Here is a 17,538-nt window from a genome sequence, read left to right as displayed (position 1 = left end):
GTAGGGATATCAGAACCTTATCGCGAAAAGCTACTATCAGCCTCTCCGGCACATAACTCCAGGAAAGAATCCAGTGAATCTAGCATGGGAATCGCAAGTCGACGACAAGTATTTGATTGCTCTGATCAGACATCTTGTGCCAGACTATGAGGTAACCTAGGCAGTAATACCCGAGAGGCGGATATACCAGATGAGTGCGGCTCTATTGGAAGCCACCACGAGAAACGACATACTTTAGGCAGGATGTACCTTCCACTTGTTTTCCCCATACCGGCGCACTTGCATGTCAGCATCGAGTCTGGTGCCAAGCAAGGGTCGGTGGTGGGCAGTCATCTTCTCTACCCCTCCATCAAATCAACCGACACACACGTTGCTATGGGCAGCTGGTATTGGCTATCGTCAAAGAGTGGCACCGACTGATTCTCTGCCGTTGAATTTGTCTAGCCCGAGGAGAAAAGATTACGCTTCTCTGACCTTTGATGCCCGTATCTAATTCGCCAACAGTCGCCGTCGAGGAAGGTACCGTGACTTTTGAGCGGCCGATGTCGTTGCACTTTGCTATCTTGCCCTGCCTATCCTGCGACTTGAACCTGTAGTTTAGTCATTGAAGCATTCTTCCCTCCTTCTAGCTGGCTGAGACCCTCGTGCCAACTTAACACCCATAGACACATACACCCACACTTGCCTTTCGCCACTCGCAAGTTCAAGAGGTCGCGAGCCCTACAGGATTTCTCTCGCAGAGTATGTTCTTTTCCGTATTTATTCCCTTCACGATATCCCCTTATGCAACCGCCACCACCTCACGACGTCGTTTGTGAAGTATCGCGCGTCATTCATATGCCCTGCGCCTGATACACTTGTTGCGGCCTGTTATCGAACCCTCGGGTCCAACTTGCAAAGATTACTCAAGCTCACGCGACCATTCTCAGAAATCGCATCGCTATCTGGTCATACTGATACAGTACCGCGCAAAGTGTTTGTCTCTCACTCACACAGAGCCATCTCCAAAGCACCGTGCCGTGTCGCAACCACTACAGCGTTAGAGTACCCCTCGAGATGCAGGCGATAGCGACAGTCCCAGGCGACCCGGAAGAGGTCGCCTACTTTGAGAATACTGCCTCCACCGCCCCTACAACACCAGAAGGGAGCCTGACCTTCAGTCCGGTCCTCCGCGCCGCAGCAGATGGCGCGCTAGATATCGAGTACGCCTCTCTGGCGGCTCGCGCAAACAACATGACGCTGTCTCCAACCCAGCTAGCGACTAGGATACCAATGGTGCGCAACATCTGCTGCGTTGGCGCCGGTTATGTTGGTAAGTGACTATGCCGGGCCAAAGCTTGCCGAGGCGGGCAGTCCGTCTTGTGAAAAAGACGGTACGATATTGATGGCTGACTATATACTCGTAGGTGGTCCTACTGCTGCGGTGATAGCATACCAAAACCCTCATATACGAGTCACGGTCGTAGATCGAGATGCGCAGCGGATCCGAAGGTGGAACTCAAAGCATCTTCCGATCTATGAACCCGGCTTAGGCGACATTGTCCGCATCGCCCGCGACGGATCCAGGGAATGCGCCTTTTACAATGAGGCGGATAAGGTAGACTGCTCCGACGTTGGCTCGGATGATACAGCTTCCTCGTCGGAGTGCGAAAGTCAGTGCGAAGCGCACCGGGCCGGAGTGACGGTTGTTGCCGCAAGGCAACCTAATCTCTTCTTTACGACTGAAGTGGCCAAGTGTATCGGAGAAGCTGACATTGTACTGGTCGCGGTTAACACCCCGACAAAGTCGCGCGGAGTTGGCGCGGGTAGTGCGACGGACATGACCTCGTTCGAAGCCGTGACGGGCGTAGTAGCGCAGCACGCTCGTCCAGGCGCGATCATCGTGGAGAAGTCGACTGTGCCGTGTAGGACAGCTCAACTCGTCCAAGAGACTGTGAGATACCCCTGGCTCTTACTTTGATACTTCCAGGGTCTTCACTTACATATCATAAAGATGGTGGTTCATCGACCTGGCGTCCACTTCGAGATCCTTTCCAACCCAGAGTTTTTGGCGGCGGGTACGGCGATGAAGGACCTCATGCAACCCGATCGCGTTCTGATTGGTTCTTCAACGTCGGCCTCTGGACGACGAGCAGCCGACGCGCTGGCAAGCGTCTATGCCGCATGGGTCCCACGGTCCCGCATCGTGACAACCAACGTGTGGTCTTCTGAGCTCTCAAAGCTGGTCGCCAACTCAATGTTGGCGCAGCGTATCAGTTCAATAAACTCCATCTCCGCCATCTGCGAAAGGACAGGGGCTGATGTGGACGAAATCGCGCTTTCGATAGGGTACGACCCTCGAATCGGGGACAAATTCCTCAAGGCGGGCATCGGCTTCGGGGGCAGCTGCTTCAAGAAAGACATCCTCAGTCTAGTCTACCTAGCCGAGTCTCTCGGACTCGACGAGGTCGGTGACTACTGGCGCCAGGTGGTGAAGATGAATGAGTACCAGCGAGATCGGTTCAGCCGGCGCGTCATCAAGTGCCTGAACAACACGCTGGTTGGCAAGAAAGTCACGCTCCTGGGCTACGCGTTCAAGGCCAATACCTCGGACACGCGCGAGTCCCCTGCCCTGGAGATTATCAAGACCTTTCTTGAAGAAGGTCCCTCGGAGATTGCCATCTTCGATCCATGCTGCAACGTGGCAGTGGTGCGCGATGAGATCCGTACGCTTTTGAGGGGCCAAGCAGCTCTGAAAGAAGACGGGGGCCCGATCGCTGTTTACAGCAACGCGTACGAAGCCTGCGCGGCAAGCAACGCGGTGTTGATTACTACCGAGTTTGACGAGTTCCGTAATACAGCAGCTGTCCCGGCTTTGCCATATGTGCCGGGCAACTCGACGATCCGGCCCAGATTCAAGTCGATCAAGGCGCTCGACCCCCGGCCTTTTGAGCGACTCGACCCAACGGAGTCAGATATTCTGTCTCTGCACAAGTACCTACTCCGAGCGACGCCTTTGGCTAGCTTAGGCGACAGCGACCCACTTCAGAGACATAACCCAGAGCCATCTTGCGCCGAGAACTGTCCCGACTGCGGCCTGGTGAAGAACGGCTACTCCACGGCGGGCAACTCGGATGAATACAAGCCGAAGGAGAAGCTGGACTGGAATAAGATTACGTACCACATGAAGAGCCCGAAGTGGGTATTTGACGGGAAGGGCATCATTGACGGCAAAGGGTTGAGTAAGCTCGGCATCAGGGTCGAGAGTGTCGGACGTCAAGGCAGGAGTTGAGTTCACGTTTTAAAGATCGACATACATCGCGAATGCCCCTCGCTTGGATTAGTTGAAGGGGGGTATTCGACACTCATAGGATAAGGGGCTATACGGCCTGGTTCGTCACTTGGTTGGCCGACAGTTTTGTTTGGACATTATTTACATACGGGGCGACATAGAATATGACCACATTAAGTAAGTTAGGTAGTTTAGAGCGATGCATTTGTTTCCTTTGCTGTTTCAAATGACACATGGTGCATCACGAACATGATATACTGTTGAGTATGGATTTATATCAAAAGACGACTATAGAATATCATTCGATCAATGAATTTTTGTTAGATATCTTCATAAGGGGCAGACTAGAGTGAGGTGAGATACCTAACGTGCCTTGATGAACGACGAAGAAGCTGGTATGGATGACGCTGCGACACCCCACTTGGGTCCGGCGCTGAGTCCGCACCTCCACTCGTTGTCCAGGCACATATGCACTGTTAGGTGGTGGATCGACGCATCTTGCCAGCGATCACAAGATCCAACTCGTTCTATCGGAATAAAATCCAGCGGGAAAACATCAAAGGCCGCAGTAACTGCAAATAGTGAGAAGTAGATGTTTGTAAAGTGAGACCACCGTGTAAGTAATAGCTGTGTAAAGGAAGTAAAGGAAGTATTCAATTCGGGTTAGTGGTTAGCGACAGGCCAGTTTCATATGATCGGACCCGCCGGCCCTTTAAAAACGCCCGATTCAGTAAGTCAGGTACTCCATAACGAGCATTCATACATGCACTTACCGAGGATAGGCCATGACGTCTAAGCAAGCAAGTTTGCGAAACAACACTTGACTCTCTCGTCACTTCAGACCGAGGCGCCAATAAATACTTGCACCTTTCCCATCATTCATCGCGTATTTTACTTTTGCTCCTCTAACCTGTATACACTGCGCGCCACTCATCGGAAGGGAGAGAGTGTAGTAATAAGGACGTCGACAAGGGACGGACAACCTCGCCCAGTGGGAGCGAGAAGAAGGAAAACTACAGGAAGGAAGAAGCAAGCGACAGCGATAATGGCGCGACCACAGACGGCAGTATTCCTGCGCGCATCGTTGCAGTTTAGCTATCGCTGGGCCACCCCGAGCGCCAAGCAGTATGCGCCACTGCTTCAGAAATGGAGGAGGTGTTACTCGACGGACAAGCCCGGGCCGATCAAGAAGAAGCGCGGAGGCTCCAAGGTCTTCAAGTCGGCCGACGAGGCCATTGCCGATATCCAAGACGGATCCGTCATTTTAAGTGCCGGATTTGGTCTGTGTGGTGTAGCCGGTAAGCTGCTCCCAAGGGACCTACTTATTTTATGAAGAATGCTTAGTGCTAACCTTCTAAAGAAACGCTCATCCAGGCGATCCACAAGAAGGGCCTCAAGGACCTGACGGCCGTGTCCAACAACGCCGGCGCCAACGACAAGGGCCTGGCCCTGCTCACCAAGGACGGACGGGTGACGCGCATGATGCTATCGTACCTGGGCGCCAACAAGGAGCTCGAGCGCCAGTACCTCTCGGGCGAGATCGCGCTCGAGCTGTGCCCCCAGGGCACCCTGGCCGAGAAGCTGCGCGCGGCGGGCGCGGGCATCCCGGCCTTCTACACCGCCACGGGCGGGCAGACGTTCATCGAGACGGGCGAGATCCCCACGCGCTTCACGCCCGAGGGGGTCCTGGAGGCGGGCAAAGCCAAGGAGACGCGCGTGTTTAACGGGAAGTCGTATATTATGGAGACGGCGTTGCCGGGTGATGTGGCGATCTTGCGCGCGTGGAAGGTGGACGAGGCGGGTAACTGCGTGTTCAAGTAAGGCTCCAGCGGGTAAAACAAACCCCCAATTGCTATTAACATGTGTTACAGGTACACAACCAAGACATACGCTGGACTTATGGCCAAGGCGGCCAACATCGCCATCGTCGAGGCCGAGAACATCGTGCCCATCGGCTCCATCGACCCCGAGAGCGTGGACCTGCCAGGCATCTTCATCGACCGCATCGTCCCGGCCACGGCGCCCAAGAACTTTGAGAACCTCAAGATCGCCGCGCCCGAAGAGGAGTCGTCCTCCGGAAAGGAGGCGACGACATCCGGCAAGACGAGGACGCTGGACTCGCGCAACCGCATCGCCAAGCGCGCGGCGCAGGAGCTGCAGGACGGCTACTACGTCAACCTGGGCGTGGGCATCCCGACGCTGGCGGCGTCGTACGTGCCCGAGGGCGTCAAGGTCTGGCTGCAGTCCGAGAACGGCATCCTGGGCATGGGGCCCTACCCGGCCACCGAGGCCGACGCGGACCCGGACCTGATCAACGCGGGCAAGGAGACCACCACTCTGCTGCCCGGCGCCGCGACATTCGACTCGGCCGAGTCCTTCGCCATGATCCGCGGGGGCCACGTCGACGTCTCCATCCTGGGCGCGTTCCAGGTGTCCGCCTCGGGCGACCTGGCCAACTACATGATCCCCGGCAAGGTCTTCAAGGGCATGGGCGGCGCCATGGACCTCGTCTCCAACCCCGAGCAGACCAAGATCGTCGTCGCGACCGAGCACGTCGACAAGAAGGGCCGCTCCAAGATTGTCCAGGACTGCGCCCTGCCCCTCACCGGTAAGGGGGTCGTCAGCACCGTCATCACCGACATGGCCGTCTTCCAGGTCGACCGCGTCAACGGCGGCGGGCTCACGCTCACCGAGGTCGCCGAGGGCATGGATGTGGAGACGGTGCGCCAGAACACAGACGCTGAGTTTGCGGTCGCTGAGAACCTGGGCACGTTTTGAGAGCATGGCATACGGTCTGGGTTGGGGCGCTTGGGAATGAATTGATTGAGGCGTTATCTGGTTTTCTCGGCTGGGTCGAGCCGAAGAACCGAACGGGACGAGAGAACCTCGCCAGCATTTGTCAATGTTTTTGTATATAGCTTGGCCTCGTGGTGACTTGGATTTTGCCACTTCATTAGTACATCATACAGCTATGCATTTAATGCAGAGAGTTTTTGTCAAATTGTTATTCAAGTGTCGGAATATTAACAATGTTTCCTGATTGGAACGGCGTTTTCTATGCCAATGACCATACCATATAATAATTACATCTCTTCTTTATCCCATTTTCCCCTGGTCGCAGTTTCTTGCTTTTCTTCTGTGCTGCTATCTCAGTTTAGCTCTGAAGCCCCTGTCGGATTACCATGCAACTCCTGGCGCTGAAAACCAGAATTGGGCCTCCCCTTTCCTTCGTTCTCTGGTGGGTTATTGTTGTCGCCGTCGCCTGCCGACCCGTTTGTCTGTTTCGCAGCAGCAGCAGTCCACTTCCGCACCTGGAGGCCGAGGAAGACGATGCTGCCGAGGAGGGCTAGGCCCATAGGGATGCCGACGCCTAAGCCAATCGCTAGAGCGTGTGGGTTGCCGCTGCTACTGCTAGTTTCGCTGTTGGTGTTGCTGCCTTCGTGTGTGGGTTGATTGGTGCCACCGGTCGCCGATGCCGACGAGGTAGAAGCAGAAGCGGAAGCTGTTGATGTCTGCGGTGGTTTGAATACGTCGGTTGCGATGTCGATCTCGAGTAAGTTCTGGTCACTACTAGGACAGCAATTGATGCTCCCACAGCAGTACTTCATCTTGGACTCGGTGGGACCGGGCTCGCACAACCACACGAACGCATAGCCTCTAGAGTCTTTGGGAAGCACGAGATAATACGTCAGTAAGAAATAAACCCAATTGCTGTCTTCGTAGCTCACTGTCTTATCAAACTTATCCGCGCCGCAGATATTGCCGTTTGCTCTGCAGCCTTTCGCGTCAGGGTCGGTACACCCCTGGACCGATATGAACTGGTTGGTACCTGCGTTCAAGCATAAGCCGTTGGACATGCAAAAGTCGTTTGCGCCGCAGCATGGGCTTCCATCGTGACCCGGATTACATGGAAGTCAGTAGTTGTTTGCCGGAGGAATATTCCCGTCATGTTTGTAGCACGTATTAGTTTCGGCGGCGGAGATGAATGATGGTAGTGATGTGAGTATCAGCGACGAGACCCAGAGGAATAGGGAAAGGGTCATTGTGCTGGCTTTCATTGCCGATGCCGAACTATATGCAGAAGGTCGTCAACAACGTATCTAGGTAACGACACGAGGGAAATGGTACATATCACGGTAGGATATTCAGCAACATGGCGAAGGAGGGAGTGGCAGTCAAGGTCAACGGAATGGGGAATGGAGAAAGTATATGGACTTCTGACAAGGCCGTGATGGCCATCCTGCCGCCTATCCATACCACACTGGCATCAGGCGAGACGAAAAAACCATTATGAGACTGTCAATAAGCTGGTTGGCCAACGACTCTAGCGGTCGTACGGTGGCGCAATATACCCTGGAAAGTGCAAAAAGAACATGCGTCTCATTCTAAGATGTGCCCGTTGAAGGAAGGAGCCATTTTTCAGCTGAACCTTGGCGTACCTTTCCTCCGCCTCCCCCAGCTTAAGATATCCCAGGTGATATTTCAGTGGCTTGTTATATTGTAGGTGATTATAGCTGCAAGTGGTAAGTGCTCCGAGATTGCCTGCAGCGACAGAAGTCCAAATTTAGAAAGAACATGAATTTGAACAGGAGTTGCCGATAGACCAGTTGACTTGACATAAGCATACAATATTACTGTAAAGTCTTATATGTGAAGCTCGTGGAGCTGTCACTTGAGATGATTAAGTTGGTGACTAGGTGAATTGACAATCATATCAATGCCAGAGTCCGGCATGCCAGCGCATTACCATGCGTAGGACCGGAATTGTTCATACGAGAAAAGCATGGGGACGCCTCATCTCAAGTGACATAGTTTCTCTTCTCCCGATTTGGTAAAAGCCGTGGGTGGCTCCTTCTTTCAATTGTATAGCTAGTAATCTCAGTGCGTCTCAGCCTGAACACCATGCGACTCTTGATATCCGTTGCTGTTCAGCTCCAGGTGCAACGTTCGCGGTGGTAGAGCTTGGCTGCTTCCCCCAGTCGGTGGGTCGTTGCCAACTGCTCCCGGCGCCCGTTGCCGGCTCTCTACCATTCTTCTCCCTTTCTGACGTACATTGGCGGGTGGCGGAAGATGATACCGCGACGCATGACCATCACCATGAAAATACCGACACTTGTCTGATAGCAAGACTGTGCGAGCCATAATTGTCGCAGTTAGCGTCCCATCAATCGACTGCCACGGAATTGGGCATTCGCAGCACTGTTCGGACGCCGAGTAGACGTCGAGAGCGAGGCAGCGCGTACGAGGTACGAGCCTTGTAAATCGGGAAGGAGACTCCGGCTGGCGTGCCGTCTAAATTGAAGGATAGGTAGAAGAAGGAAGATCGAGGGGGCTGACTTCGGAATGACCACTTAGATGGTACATCGATTGCATTGTAACAATGCATTTGATGCAAAGGTATGCTATCATGCAAGCGTTGAGAGTACTACCAGAACCTATTCCCCCAAAGTGAATCATCGAATTGTTTAAATCGTTTCTCTTATCTCATTTTACCTCTTACCCTCTTTTTGCGAGTGCTATAAGGGTGTTTTCTTCCTTTTCTTCCATTGCGCCCTTTTACACGGAATACTCTCATCTCAACTCGCTATCACCCTTGAACCACCGTACAGCTCTTGAGGCTCGTGACCGTTCAGCTCCGAGGGGTATATGTATGGTTGCTGCTTCAGCTGCTGCGAATGTATAGTAGACACATCTCTTTCTTTGACATTCTGGGAGATGATGTCGCCGCTGTCTGTTGTCGGTGCGTTCGCTTGTTGGGCCGCGGCAGTCCATTTGCGCAGCTGGAGGCCGAGAAAGATGATGCCGCCAAGGAGGCCCAGGCCCATGGGGATGCCAACACCCAGGCCAATCCCGAGATTACGTGTGTTGTCGCTGCTGGCGTTCTTATCGTCATTATTGCTGTGGTTCGCAGACTCGGTAGGGCCGCCGCTCGAAGCAGAGGCAGAGGCAGAAGCAGAGACAGAAGAAGCAGAGACAGAAGCAGGAGCAGAAGTAAGAGCATCTGCCGCCTCTGGCGGCTTAAACAAGGCCGTGGCTATGGCGATCGATTGCAAGTTTGGCTGCTTACAACAATCGGCGTTCGGTCCGCAACAGTACTTGACCGAGCCCGCACTGTCGACGACGTCGCAGTACCATACGAGCCCGTAGCCATCCTCGCCTTTGGGTATCGCATGAAAACGTTAGCCCCTAAAAAAACTATCCGATATTTCTAGTTCCTCTCTTTCTTGCTTTCGTTCTTTCTTTCTTTCTTTCTTTCTTCACACGCCCAATAGTTTCTGCTCACCTCGGATAGTACTGTTGCAGATCTCGTTGCAGCCGCTATCCCACCTGGGATTCGTACAGCCCTGCGCCGAGAACCACTGGTTCCCGACCGCGTTGAGGCAAAGGCCGTTGCTCATGCAGAAGTCACCCGCGTCGCAGCAAGGACTCGCCTTGTCCTCCGGTTTACAGGGCAACCACTTCTTCACTTGCTGAGGCGTCCCGTCGCGCTTGTAACACGAGCTGCTGCCAGCAGCAACGACGAGTAACGGCACCGGCCCGAGTGCAAGGGACCATATCCCAAGGAGGAACAGGGAAATGGACATGATGTTGTGGTGCGTGGTTCGCTTCAGAGGGTCCGACGCCGGAGTTTAAACTGGTATTTCACGACAAGATAGAGCCTCACGGTAGAATCCGGCAAAGGCACGATGAATCTTGGAGAAACTTGCAAGAACTGAGAGGTCTTGGAAGCAAAGGGTGTGTAGCCGTCCTATTTCACAGCCTCCCTAGCCTCACTTTCTGTGATATCTACAGAGTTACATTGCATAGCTACCATCGCCAATGAGCTGTCGGCTGTTAGCGCTTCGTTGGCCGACCCATTATCTGACCATGCACTTGCTTTTGTAACAACTTTGGCGGTGGTCTACCTATTATATTGCCATTCGGCGAGCAAAATCAAACATTCGACGCCATCTCCTGGCGACTTTGAGCCAGATCAGCGGAGGTGATGGGGATAGGGAAAACAAGCAGAGGAAAATGCATTCAGCATCCCTGGTGAGAGGGGTAGCTTTTTTCCCCTGAAAAAGGTAAGGTGCTCGGTGGTCGTTCAGCAAGCTGTCAACCGAGCCTGGTCGCGTCGTTCAACCGCCGGCGCCTCGGCCCTCGAAAGTCATTTTAACAATACAGACGATTTCCTTTGGCGTTCTAGAATCCTCTACTGCTGGAAAGTGATTCCTATAGAGTCCGAGACTCGGATTCACCTGATCTCGACCCGTCGCAGTACAAGTTCTCCGCGGTCGAATTGACTGTAGTTGCCCAACCCGACCCCAACAATGTGGCTCAGCACCCGCCTGCCACAACTCAAATTACCGAACTACACATGACCTCATGAAACTGCCAATAAAGTCAGCTCGGCTCGGAAGAGCTAGGGTGTGTGAAGTTGGGGGCTAGACAGGGCGGGTTTCGCAATCTGGATGGACTCTTGTGTGCAAAGGGCAGCAAGTGAGCCGAACTTAGCTTCTCCTCAGCTTGCCTTTGCCGTTCGGCTGCCGGGCATCCTCCGTGTGTGACGGCTCGGATGATACCGCCTTAACACAAATATGCCCCTCATCCGAATCCCCGCGACTCGCTCGGAGTTTCTTGTATTGGACGGCAGCACTGCCGCAATTCGCAGTTCGCAAATCGCAAATCGCAAATCGTGGGGTGAAAGATAAACAATTGCCGTACCTGGCCTCCTCTCCGGTTCGCTAATGGCAGCTTGCGTATGTAGGTATTTCGAGCAGTGAAGTCGTATATATTATCGCAATGAAGGGGCAGGAGGCTTATCAGGAAATGCGGTAGCTTGTGTATGTAAGTGTGTGTGTTCATGTGTGAGTGTGTACGTTCTAATTGCGCATCTGTATCTCAATTAACAGATGAACTAGCCATCGTGGCCGTATGAAGATGTTTTGTTTATAACAATACAAATACGAAGAGCCATTAGGAATACGTGATAAACAAAAACCCTCAGGTGAATATATAAAACGCCGCGTCCCTCGTAACAGACCCCTTTCCACCACCATCAATCAACAGCACCAACTCCAATCTCGAAAGACATCCCTTTCTTTCTTCTCATTCGCTTAGGTGCTTCTTACCAGTATATTCACTTTGACGTCTCCTTTGAGACCAACACTACCTAGCTTCCACACTCATCTTCACCAAGTCACAACAAGTCACAATGCAATACACCACCATCCTCCTCTGCTTCCTGACCATGGCAACAGCCATGAAGCTGCCCCTCATAGGGAAGCGGGCCACCGCCCCCGCCGCCGTCGTCGAGAAGCGCGCCGACGGCCCCCTCCGCGTCTCGCTGGACACGGAGTTCTTCGACAACCTGCTGGCCGACTTCTTCGGCGGCGTGGCGGCCGAGCTGCTGGCCACCGACCTGGGCGAGTTGGACACCAAGTTCCCCGGCTTCCAGGGCCCCTACAAGGCCGTCACCCTCAACACCAACAACGGCACCGCGACGGCCCGCTGCCAGCTCATCGACACCCGGGGCCAGATCGTCACCCTCGTCCGCGGGCCCAACGTCGACACCACCTTTGGCGACGGCGGCAACGGCCCCTGGCGCGCCCAGAACGGCGGCGCCTTCTTCGTCCGGGAGATTAAGTGCGACCCCACGTTCAGGAGCGCCAACGCCAACAACAATGCCAACAACAACGGCACCATCAGCGCCAACAGCACCATCAGCAGCTAAGCGATGAAGACCAAGACCCTGTTTTCCATGGGTGTAATGTGGTTTCGCTTCTATCCGGTAGCTGGCTGGTGCACATCGTCAGACGGGAGGCAACATATATATATGGATTCGACGATGAAAGAAGAAAGGAGGGACCAGTGGAAGGCTGGCCAGATCCGACTGCTCCGATCTATCTATCGACACCAAGTACATCTGGTGTGCTCGCGCATCCGCCAGTCTACCGGAAGTGTATTACTATTGTACCATTTATAACGGTGGCATCTGTTATTTGCTTAGAATGCCGGGCGCTTTGGGGGGCCTTGTAATTTCTTTTTCATACACCTGTACACTTATTACTTATTAACGTCTATTCTTTTTTACCCACCACATAAGGAGCAGGGCAATTGATTATCATTATCCTCCTGAAAGAGAACCTCTAGGCCTGATCTTTACCGGTTGTAAGCCATCTTGCTTGGGTGACATAGCTGTTGAGGTTGCTGTCACAGCGGCTATCGGAGTAATTCAAATTGTATTATACTGCGCCCCCATTCTTTTATCATATGGCTTTCTCTAAGACGGCTCTCTGCTGCTAATACACGGGAGAGAGGACGGGATCCCTGTCATTCAGCAGCATATGATCGGATGTGACAGGCTTGGCAGAGGCCAGGGTCTGTATCTCCGGTACCATTATCCGGCACAGGGTAACCTAGTATGACTCGGAACAGTGAAAAGGAGTCGAGATTGAATACAGGCTGCCAGCCTGACACACGGGAAGGTGACATAATCATCCTATTATTCTTATGAGCAGTGGGCTCCTACCAGAGTACCACTTTCGATGCAGGCATATATACAAACTATCATGCAACTTCGTCAACCAATTTTCGCCTCCTTTCCTTACCCTCAGGTAAGGAGGTAAAGGGGCCTATTATAACTTAGACTTAAGACCAGGCGCAAACGTCGTCCCCTGTCCCGCGCCGCCGATCGCCTCGACAAGCCGGTCGACGTGCCCCAGCAGCCAGAGGTTCCCCTCATCGGACGCCAACCACTCGCCGCCCCGGACCTCGACCTCGCCCGGCGCGCGCGCATCCCCCTGCTCGTACGCCTTGCGCAGGCCGAAGATGTGCGACACGACCTGGGGCCCCACGCCCGTCTGCGCCCGCAGGCAGGAGATGGCCACCAGGCTCGTCAGCACGCGCCCCACCACCGTCACGTTGTTTTTACTGTACTGTTCGGCCAGAACCTCGTCGCGCGGCGGGTTCGACAGCAGATTCGAGTAGTGCCCGTTCAGGATGTGCACGGGCAGGTCCGGGTGGCTGCGGCCCAGCTTGTCGAGCAGCTTGCGCTCGAAGCCCGTGTAGACGGAATCCCAGAGGGCGAGGCCGCCAGCCTTGCGCGCCTCGACGTTGCGTGGCGTGAGCTCGCGCGAGGGCGGCCTTGCTTGGAGGGACTTGGCGACGTCTTCGGGGAGGCTGCCGTAGAAGGCGTTGAGGCAGTTGATGGAGCGCGGGATGCCGTTGAAGGAGATGCATTTGAGGCCGACTTCGCGGATCAGCTCGGCGTTCTGCGTCGGCGTCGCGTTGTCGGTATGGGACTTTTCGTTGGCGAGGTGGAAGACGGAGGTCATGGCTTCGGGGCAGTTCATGGTCGCGCTCACGGCTGTCTGGAGTTCACATCGGCGTTAGTCGAACTCGAGCTAGGTATGGTGTAGCAACTCGGCCCTGTGGTTCTGCAAGCTGCTAGGCCCAATTGACTTTCGCAAAAGGGAACAATGTATCAAAGTAGCTTACCGAGACTGTGACCCATGACGGGAGCCCGACCTGCTTCGTGTGCGCATCCTCTGCGAATCTCTTCAAGGCCGGCTGGACCTGCGGCGAGGCCTTGGTGATGCCCGGCGCCGCGTGAGAAGCGTTGATGAGGGCCTTGACGGCGTCGGAGAGTTTCGACATTTTCGGGGCAAAGCAGTCCGTCCTTTTTTCTTTGGTTGCCAATGCTCAGAAGTGCTGTATGGTGGAAATTGTTGTTGCGGCGTCATGTCGCGAAGGGAGAGGCCAGGCCATCGAGTCGCGGGAGCGAGTGTTATTGCCATCATTGACGTAGCCGAGGGAAAATCGATCGGCTATTGTTCAAGCTCCGACACAGCATGTGTTTAGTGGGTTGACAATTTGAAGATCGATGGAAACAAGCTTCTTGTCAGTGGCTCAGTGGGGGCGTTCGGATTGTCGGCTCCAAGTCTAGCGGGTTTCTAGGCCTTTGTCTTGGGGGTTCCTTAGCTTCAGCGGGTCTGGACTTGTCCGGGTCACAATGGCGTCAGATTCGGTAGTTGGGCCGGCTGGGCTGCGTCTCAGCCTGCACTTCCTCTGCGACTTAATCATGCATTTGTGTTTTAAGGTTAATTGGATTTTGGACGACATACCAAATGCCTAGATACTTGTAGTGTCACTGATTTCTGTTTCCGACTCGAGCCTCCTGACCTACAGGCTTTGACAAGACTGTGACTAGCGACGAAGATATAACAATCTATGTCTTGAAACCTGGGCAATAGTAACATATACCATTTGGAAATTGGCAAGCCCTTACTGGAGAATACATTACTTGGGGTGTATATACTGCGATGGACGGTCTATAAGGCAGTCTGCTTGCCTCTCTACATTACCAGCTTGAATGTTGGGTCCCTGTCGTCGCCAGATCCGATGAACTTGTCATAGTTGCCATGCGCCTTGTCCCTGTTGACCTTCCAGCAGTAGAGGACACTAGCGAGAATGCTGAACGCGTGTAAATTAGCCCACTGTACCCTCCATAACGGCAAGAGGAAGGTGTGACTTACAGGAACCACCCGGCGACTAGCAGTCCCAAGATAATGGTGTGGCCTTCGTGGTACTGTGGCCCTTGGCTTTTGGGATAGACAAAAACAGTCACGAAACCACCTGCATTGGCGATGGCTGCGATTTGGCGTTAGTAGGTGTCTGACAAAGGTCTCCTCTAGCTCCGCACTTACCAAGCTGCAATGCGCTCGTCGTCGCCCGCTTGTAATGGCCCGCAGAGTTGTTCGACAGCCAGCCGAGAACCGGTGGAACACTTGAGTAGAGACCGATGGCCATGAGGAACGTCATGCCGTATTTGACGCGCGCATTGGTCGTGTTGGCGATGGCCGCATATCCAATGATGGCGATTGGAAGTGTGAACAGCATGATGATGCCTCGCACTCGCAACCTGTCAGACAGGAAGGCGACAATGACTAAATTTGAATATTAGATACTTGCTGGTCTGGCGACAGTAGATTGGAATTTAAATGAACTCACCAGTGACAACAGCAGCCGCAGCGTAGGGGATGACGGACCAGAGCTGAGCTTCGTTGGATGTGTATCCGAGCGCAGCGATAATAGTTGGTAGCTGACCATATGTTAGGATTTGAGTGCACTTCGGTACGGATCAGAATATCTTACGAAGAGTCCAAAAGAGTACAGACCAGCGAGGATGCCGAAGTACGCAAGAGCCGTGCTCCATGTCAAGAAGCTGAATATGCCACGTCGAACCTCCGACCAGGAGAATTTCTCGTTAGCCTCCCTAGATGCGAAAGTTTATGTCAGCCTACTGATTACCATATCTATCTTGATGAATGTGGAAATTACCTTTCGTGAAGACTATCGCCACGACCCGAGCCATGCACGCGACGCATGGCAAACTCCCTCTCTTCGGGGGTGAGAAACTTGGCATCGCCGAGACCATTGGGCAAGATGAAGTAAACGGCGATGGCGACGACGATAGTCTGCAGAACGGATTTAGCAAGTCTGGCGTATCATTTGCGGCAGACACGGGAGAAGGAAAGGAGCGGTCCTACAAGAAGCCCTTCAATGACAAAGATCCAACGCCATGAGCTCAAGTTGCCTCGAGTGCCAATTTCAGCGAGCCCGCGTGCAAGAAGACCTAAACATGGACGGGGTCAATGAGCTGTTGGTCAAATGACGTATAATACCAAAAATGGATACCGACCTCCAAATGCGCCGGACAGGGACGCTGCTGTATAGAACAGGCCGATTCGAAGTGCGAGCTCTTCCCTCCTGTAGATACCGGATAGGTAAAGAATCATGCCCGGCAGCAAACCGCCCTCCGTCAGACCCAGGATGGCGCGGACCGCAACAAAACCGGCAAAGTTCTGCACAAAGCCCAGACACATTGCGACAAGTCCCCATCTGCCAAAATATCAGCCAACAAAACTCGAATACCGGACATCACCCGTATCTTGTGCCCTAGGATTCTATGAAGTATGCGCGGGTGGGAACACTTACGCGAACGTTAGGAACGGTAACCATTTCTTCGGGCTCACGCGTTTCATAATCAAGTTGCTGGGTATCTCGCTGATATACCGCGGGCAACCACGTTAGCGCACTTTATTGCGACTGAGATGCATAGCTTTCTAAGGGTGTCAAAACGAACCTGGCAATGTAAGTGGCATAGTAGACGGCTAGGCCTTGGTCGTACTGGTGATCTGTCATGTGGGTGTCCTCCTCGAGACGGTAACTACACGCCAATGTGTGAGTAAAGACGCGCAATGGGCTTTGGCAACATATGCTGCCAAATATAATAGCATCCATGGTAGTTGACAACTCACAGTCTGGCATTCCCGACATTGGTTCGGTCAAGGAATGAGCAAAGGAACAGGACGGCAAGTACCGGCAAGATTCTGTTGTTCGGGTCGGCGAGGTGTATGATCAGCTTCTATGCCAACAAAAAGCAAGTCTCAGTCGCATCCATGGCGACGGTAGCTGTCTGCGTCCAAGAAAGAAAGAAAAGCATACCTCGTGTCGAGCTTCCAGAGAATCTTGCGCGTCATGTGGTGGTCATCCATGTCGACAGAGCCAGCGCTGAGATCGCGCTTCTCGACCTCGTCAACGTGGGACTTGTCGACATCGTTCCCAATTATGGGCGACATGATGTAGCGGGGGGCGTAGTGGTTTGTCGTCTTGTGTTGCTTCAATCAGTCAGTCCATGGGAGGTCGATGATGTGTGTTGAGTCTTCCTGAGCTTGTCTTTCTCCAAAAACGGCAAGATAGCTTTGGGGGTTGGGGCGCCGAGAGAAAGCTTGAACATGACAAGAGTTCCTTCTGCTCAGCTCTGCCCTAAATACATAACATATTAAGCTACCGCCCCAGCGTACGGGCCGATACTGGGCAATCTTTCCCTTTTCATTACGCAGCAAGCCTCTCGCAGCCAACAGCGTTGCGGGGTGGCTTGAAACTAGTCAGAGTCAGGTAGGTGTTAAGCAGGTAAGCGGCAAGATTAGAGCAGAGCGAAGGACGATGCAAGGGTATCTTCCGACCTTCCGGCTATCTGGGTACAACACGTTAGGGGACCAGGGCCAAGATGCAGCAAGGGGAGGTCTTGGGTTGGGGAAATTGCGGGGGCAGGGGGGGTCAAGCTCCTCTCTGGTCTAGGGGCTAGCCACCTAGACCGCTAGTGGGTGAGAAGTCTGGGGTAACGAGGGAGCTGACGGGCGTTCATTAATATCCGAGAGCTCAACCATGACGACGATAGCAGTGAGTTAGAGAAGATCACGGCGAAAGTACCATGTTGGTTC

The 17,538-nt window shown here is 53.6% G+C and overlaps 7 protein-coding genes across 7 annotated transcripts; 3 read left to right on the top strand and 4 right to left on the bottom strand.

The window, feature by feature from the left end:
* Window positions 1-1,056: 1,056 nt before the first annotated feature.
* Window positions 1,057-3,271, top strand: PG985_003890 (nucleotide sugar dehydrogenase; the record flags this gene model as incomplete). The annotated part of the gene is made up of 3 exons (XM_066823659.1): window positions 1,057-1,312; window positions 1,407-1,933; window positions 1,994-3,271. 3 exons carry the CDS (start codon window positions 1,057-1,059, stop codon window positions 3,269-3,271), a joined length of 2,061 nt encoding a protein of 686 aa, XP_066686819.1.
* A 1,045-nt stretch (window positions 3,272-4,316) lies between these two features.
* On the top strand, window positions 4,317-6,049 carry PG985_003889 (3-oxoacid CoA-transferase subunit A; the record flags this gene model as incomplete). Its single annotated transcript, XM_066823658.1, has 3 exons — window positions 4,317-4,569; window positions 4,632-5,088; window positions 5,143-6,049. 3 exons carry the CDS (start codon window positions 4,317-4,319, stop codon window positions 6,047-6,049), a joined length of 1,617 nt encoding a protein of 538 aa, XP_066686818.1.
* A 371-nt stretch (window positions 6,050-6,420) lies between these two features.
* On the bottom strand, window positions 6,421-6,879 carry PG985_003888 (uncharacterized protein; the record flags this gene model as incomplete). Its single annotated transcript, XM_066823657.1, has 1 exon — window positions 6,421-6,879. The coding sequence occupies one exon, from the start codon at window positions 6,877-6,879 to the stop codon at window positions 6,421-6,423; it is 459 nt and encodes a 152-aa protein (XP_066686817.1).
* Window positions 6,880-8,847: 1,968 nt separating this feature from the next.
* Window positions 8,848-9,855, bottom strand: PG985_003887 (uncharacterized protein; the record flags this gene model as incomplete). The annotated part of the gene is made up of 2 exons (XM_066823656.1): window positions 8,848-9,428; window positions 9,555-9,855. The coding sequence occupies 2 exons, from the start codon at window positions 9,853-9,855 to the stop codon at window positions 8,848-8,850; spliced, it is 882 nt and encodes a 293-aa protein (XP_066686816.1).
* A 1,610-nt stretch (window positions 9,856-11,465) lies between these two features.
* Window positions 11,466-11,984, top strand: PG985_003886 (uncharacterized protein; the record flags this gene model as incomplete). Its single annotated transcript, XM_066823655.1, has 1 exon — window positions 11,466-11,984. One exon carries the CDS (start codon window positions 11,466-11,468, stop codon window positions 11,982-11,984), a length of 519 nt encoding a protein of 172 aa, XP_066686815.1.
* A 904-nt stretch (window positions 11,985-12,888) lies between these two features.
* On the bottom strand, window positions 12,889-13,909 carry PG985_003885 (uncharacterized protein; the record flags this gene model as incomplete). Its single annotated transcript, XM_066823654.1, has 2 exons — window positions 12,889-13,623; window positions 13,751-13,909. 2 exons carry the CDS (start codon window positions 13,907-13,909, stop codon window positions 12,889-12,891), a joined length of 894 nt encoding a protein of 297 aa, XP_066686814.1.
* A 698-nt stretch (window positions 13,910-14,607) lies between these two features.
* Window positions 14,608-16,893, bottom strand: PG985_003884 (uncharacterized protein; the record flags this gene model as incomplete). Its single annotated transcript, XM_066823653.1, has 11 exons — window positions 14,608-14,725; window positions 14,788-14,902; window positions 14,959-15,198; window positions 15,263-15,353; window positions 15,407-15,527; window positions 15,593-15,729; window positions 15,802-15,887; window positions 15,954-16,153; window positions 16,250-16,318; window positions 16,398-16,481; window positions 16,760-16,893. 11 exons carry the CDS (start codon window positions 16,891-16,893, stop codon window positions 14,608-14,610), a joined length of 1,395 nt encoding a protein of 464 aa, XP_066686813.1.
* Between the last annotated feature and the right edge of the window lie 645 nt (window positions 16,894-17,538).

This window comes from Apiospora marii, assembly GCF_038362585.1.
Source record: "Apiospora marii strain CBS 49790 chromosome Unknown utg000003l_segment0_segment0, whole genome shotgun sequence".
NCBI classification, from domain to species: domain Eukaryota; kingdom Fungi; phylum Ascomycota; class Sordariomycetes; order Amphisphaeriales; family Apiosporaceae; genus Apiospora; species Apiospora marii.
The sequence above is the reverse complement of the archived record's forward strand: the minus strand, read 5'-3'. Positions and strand labels throughout refer to the sequence as shown.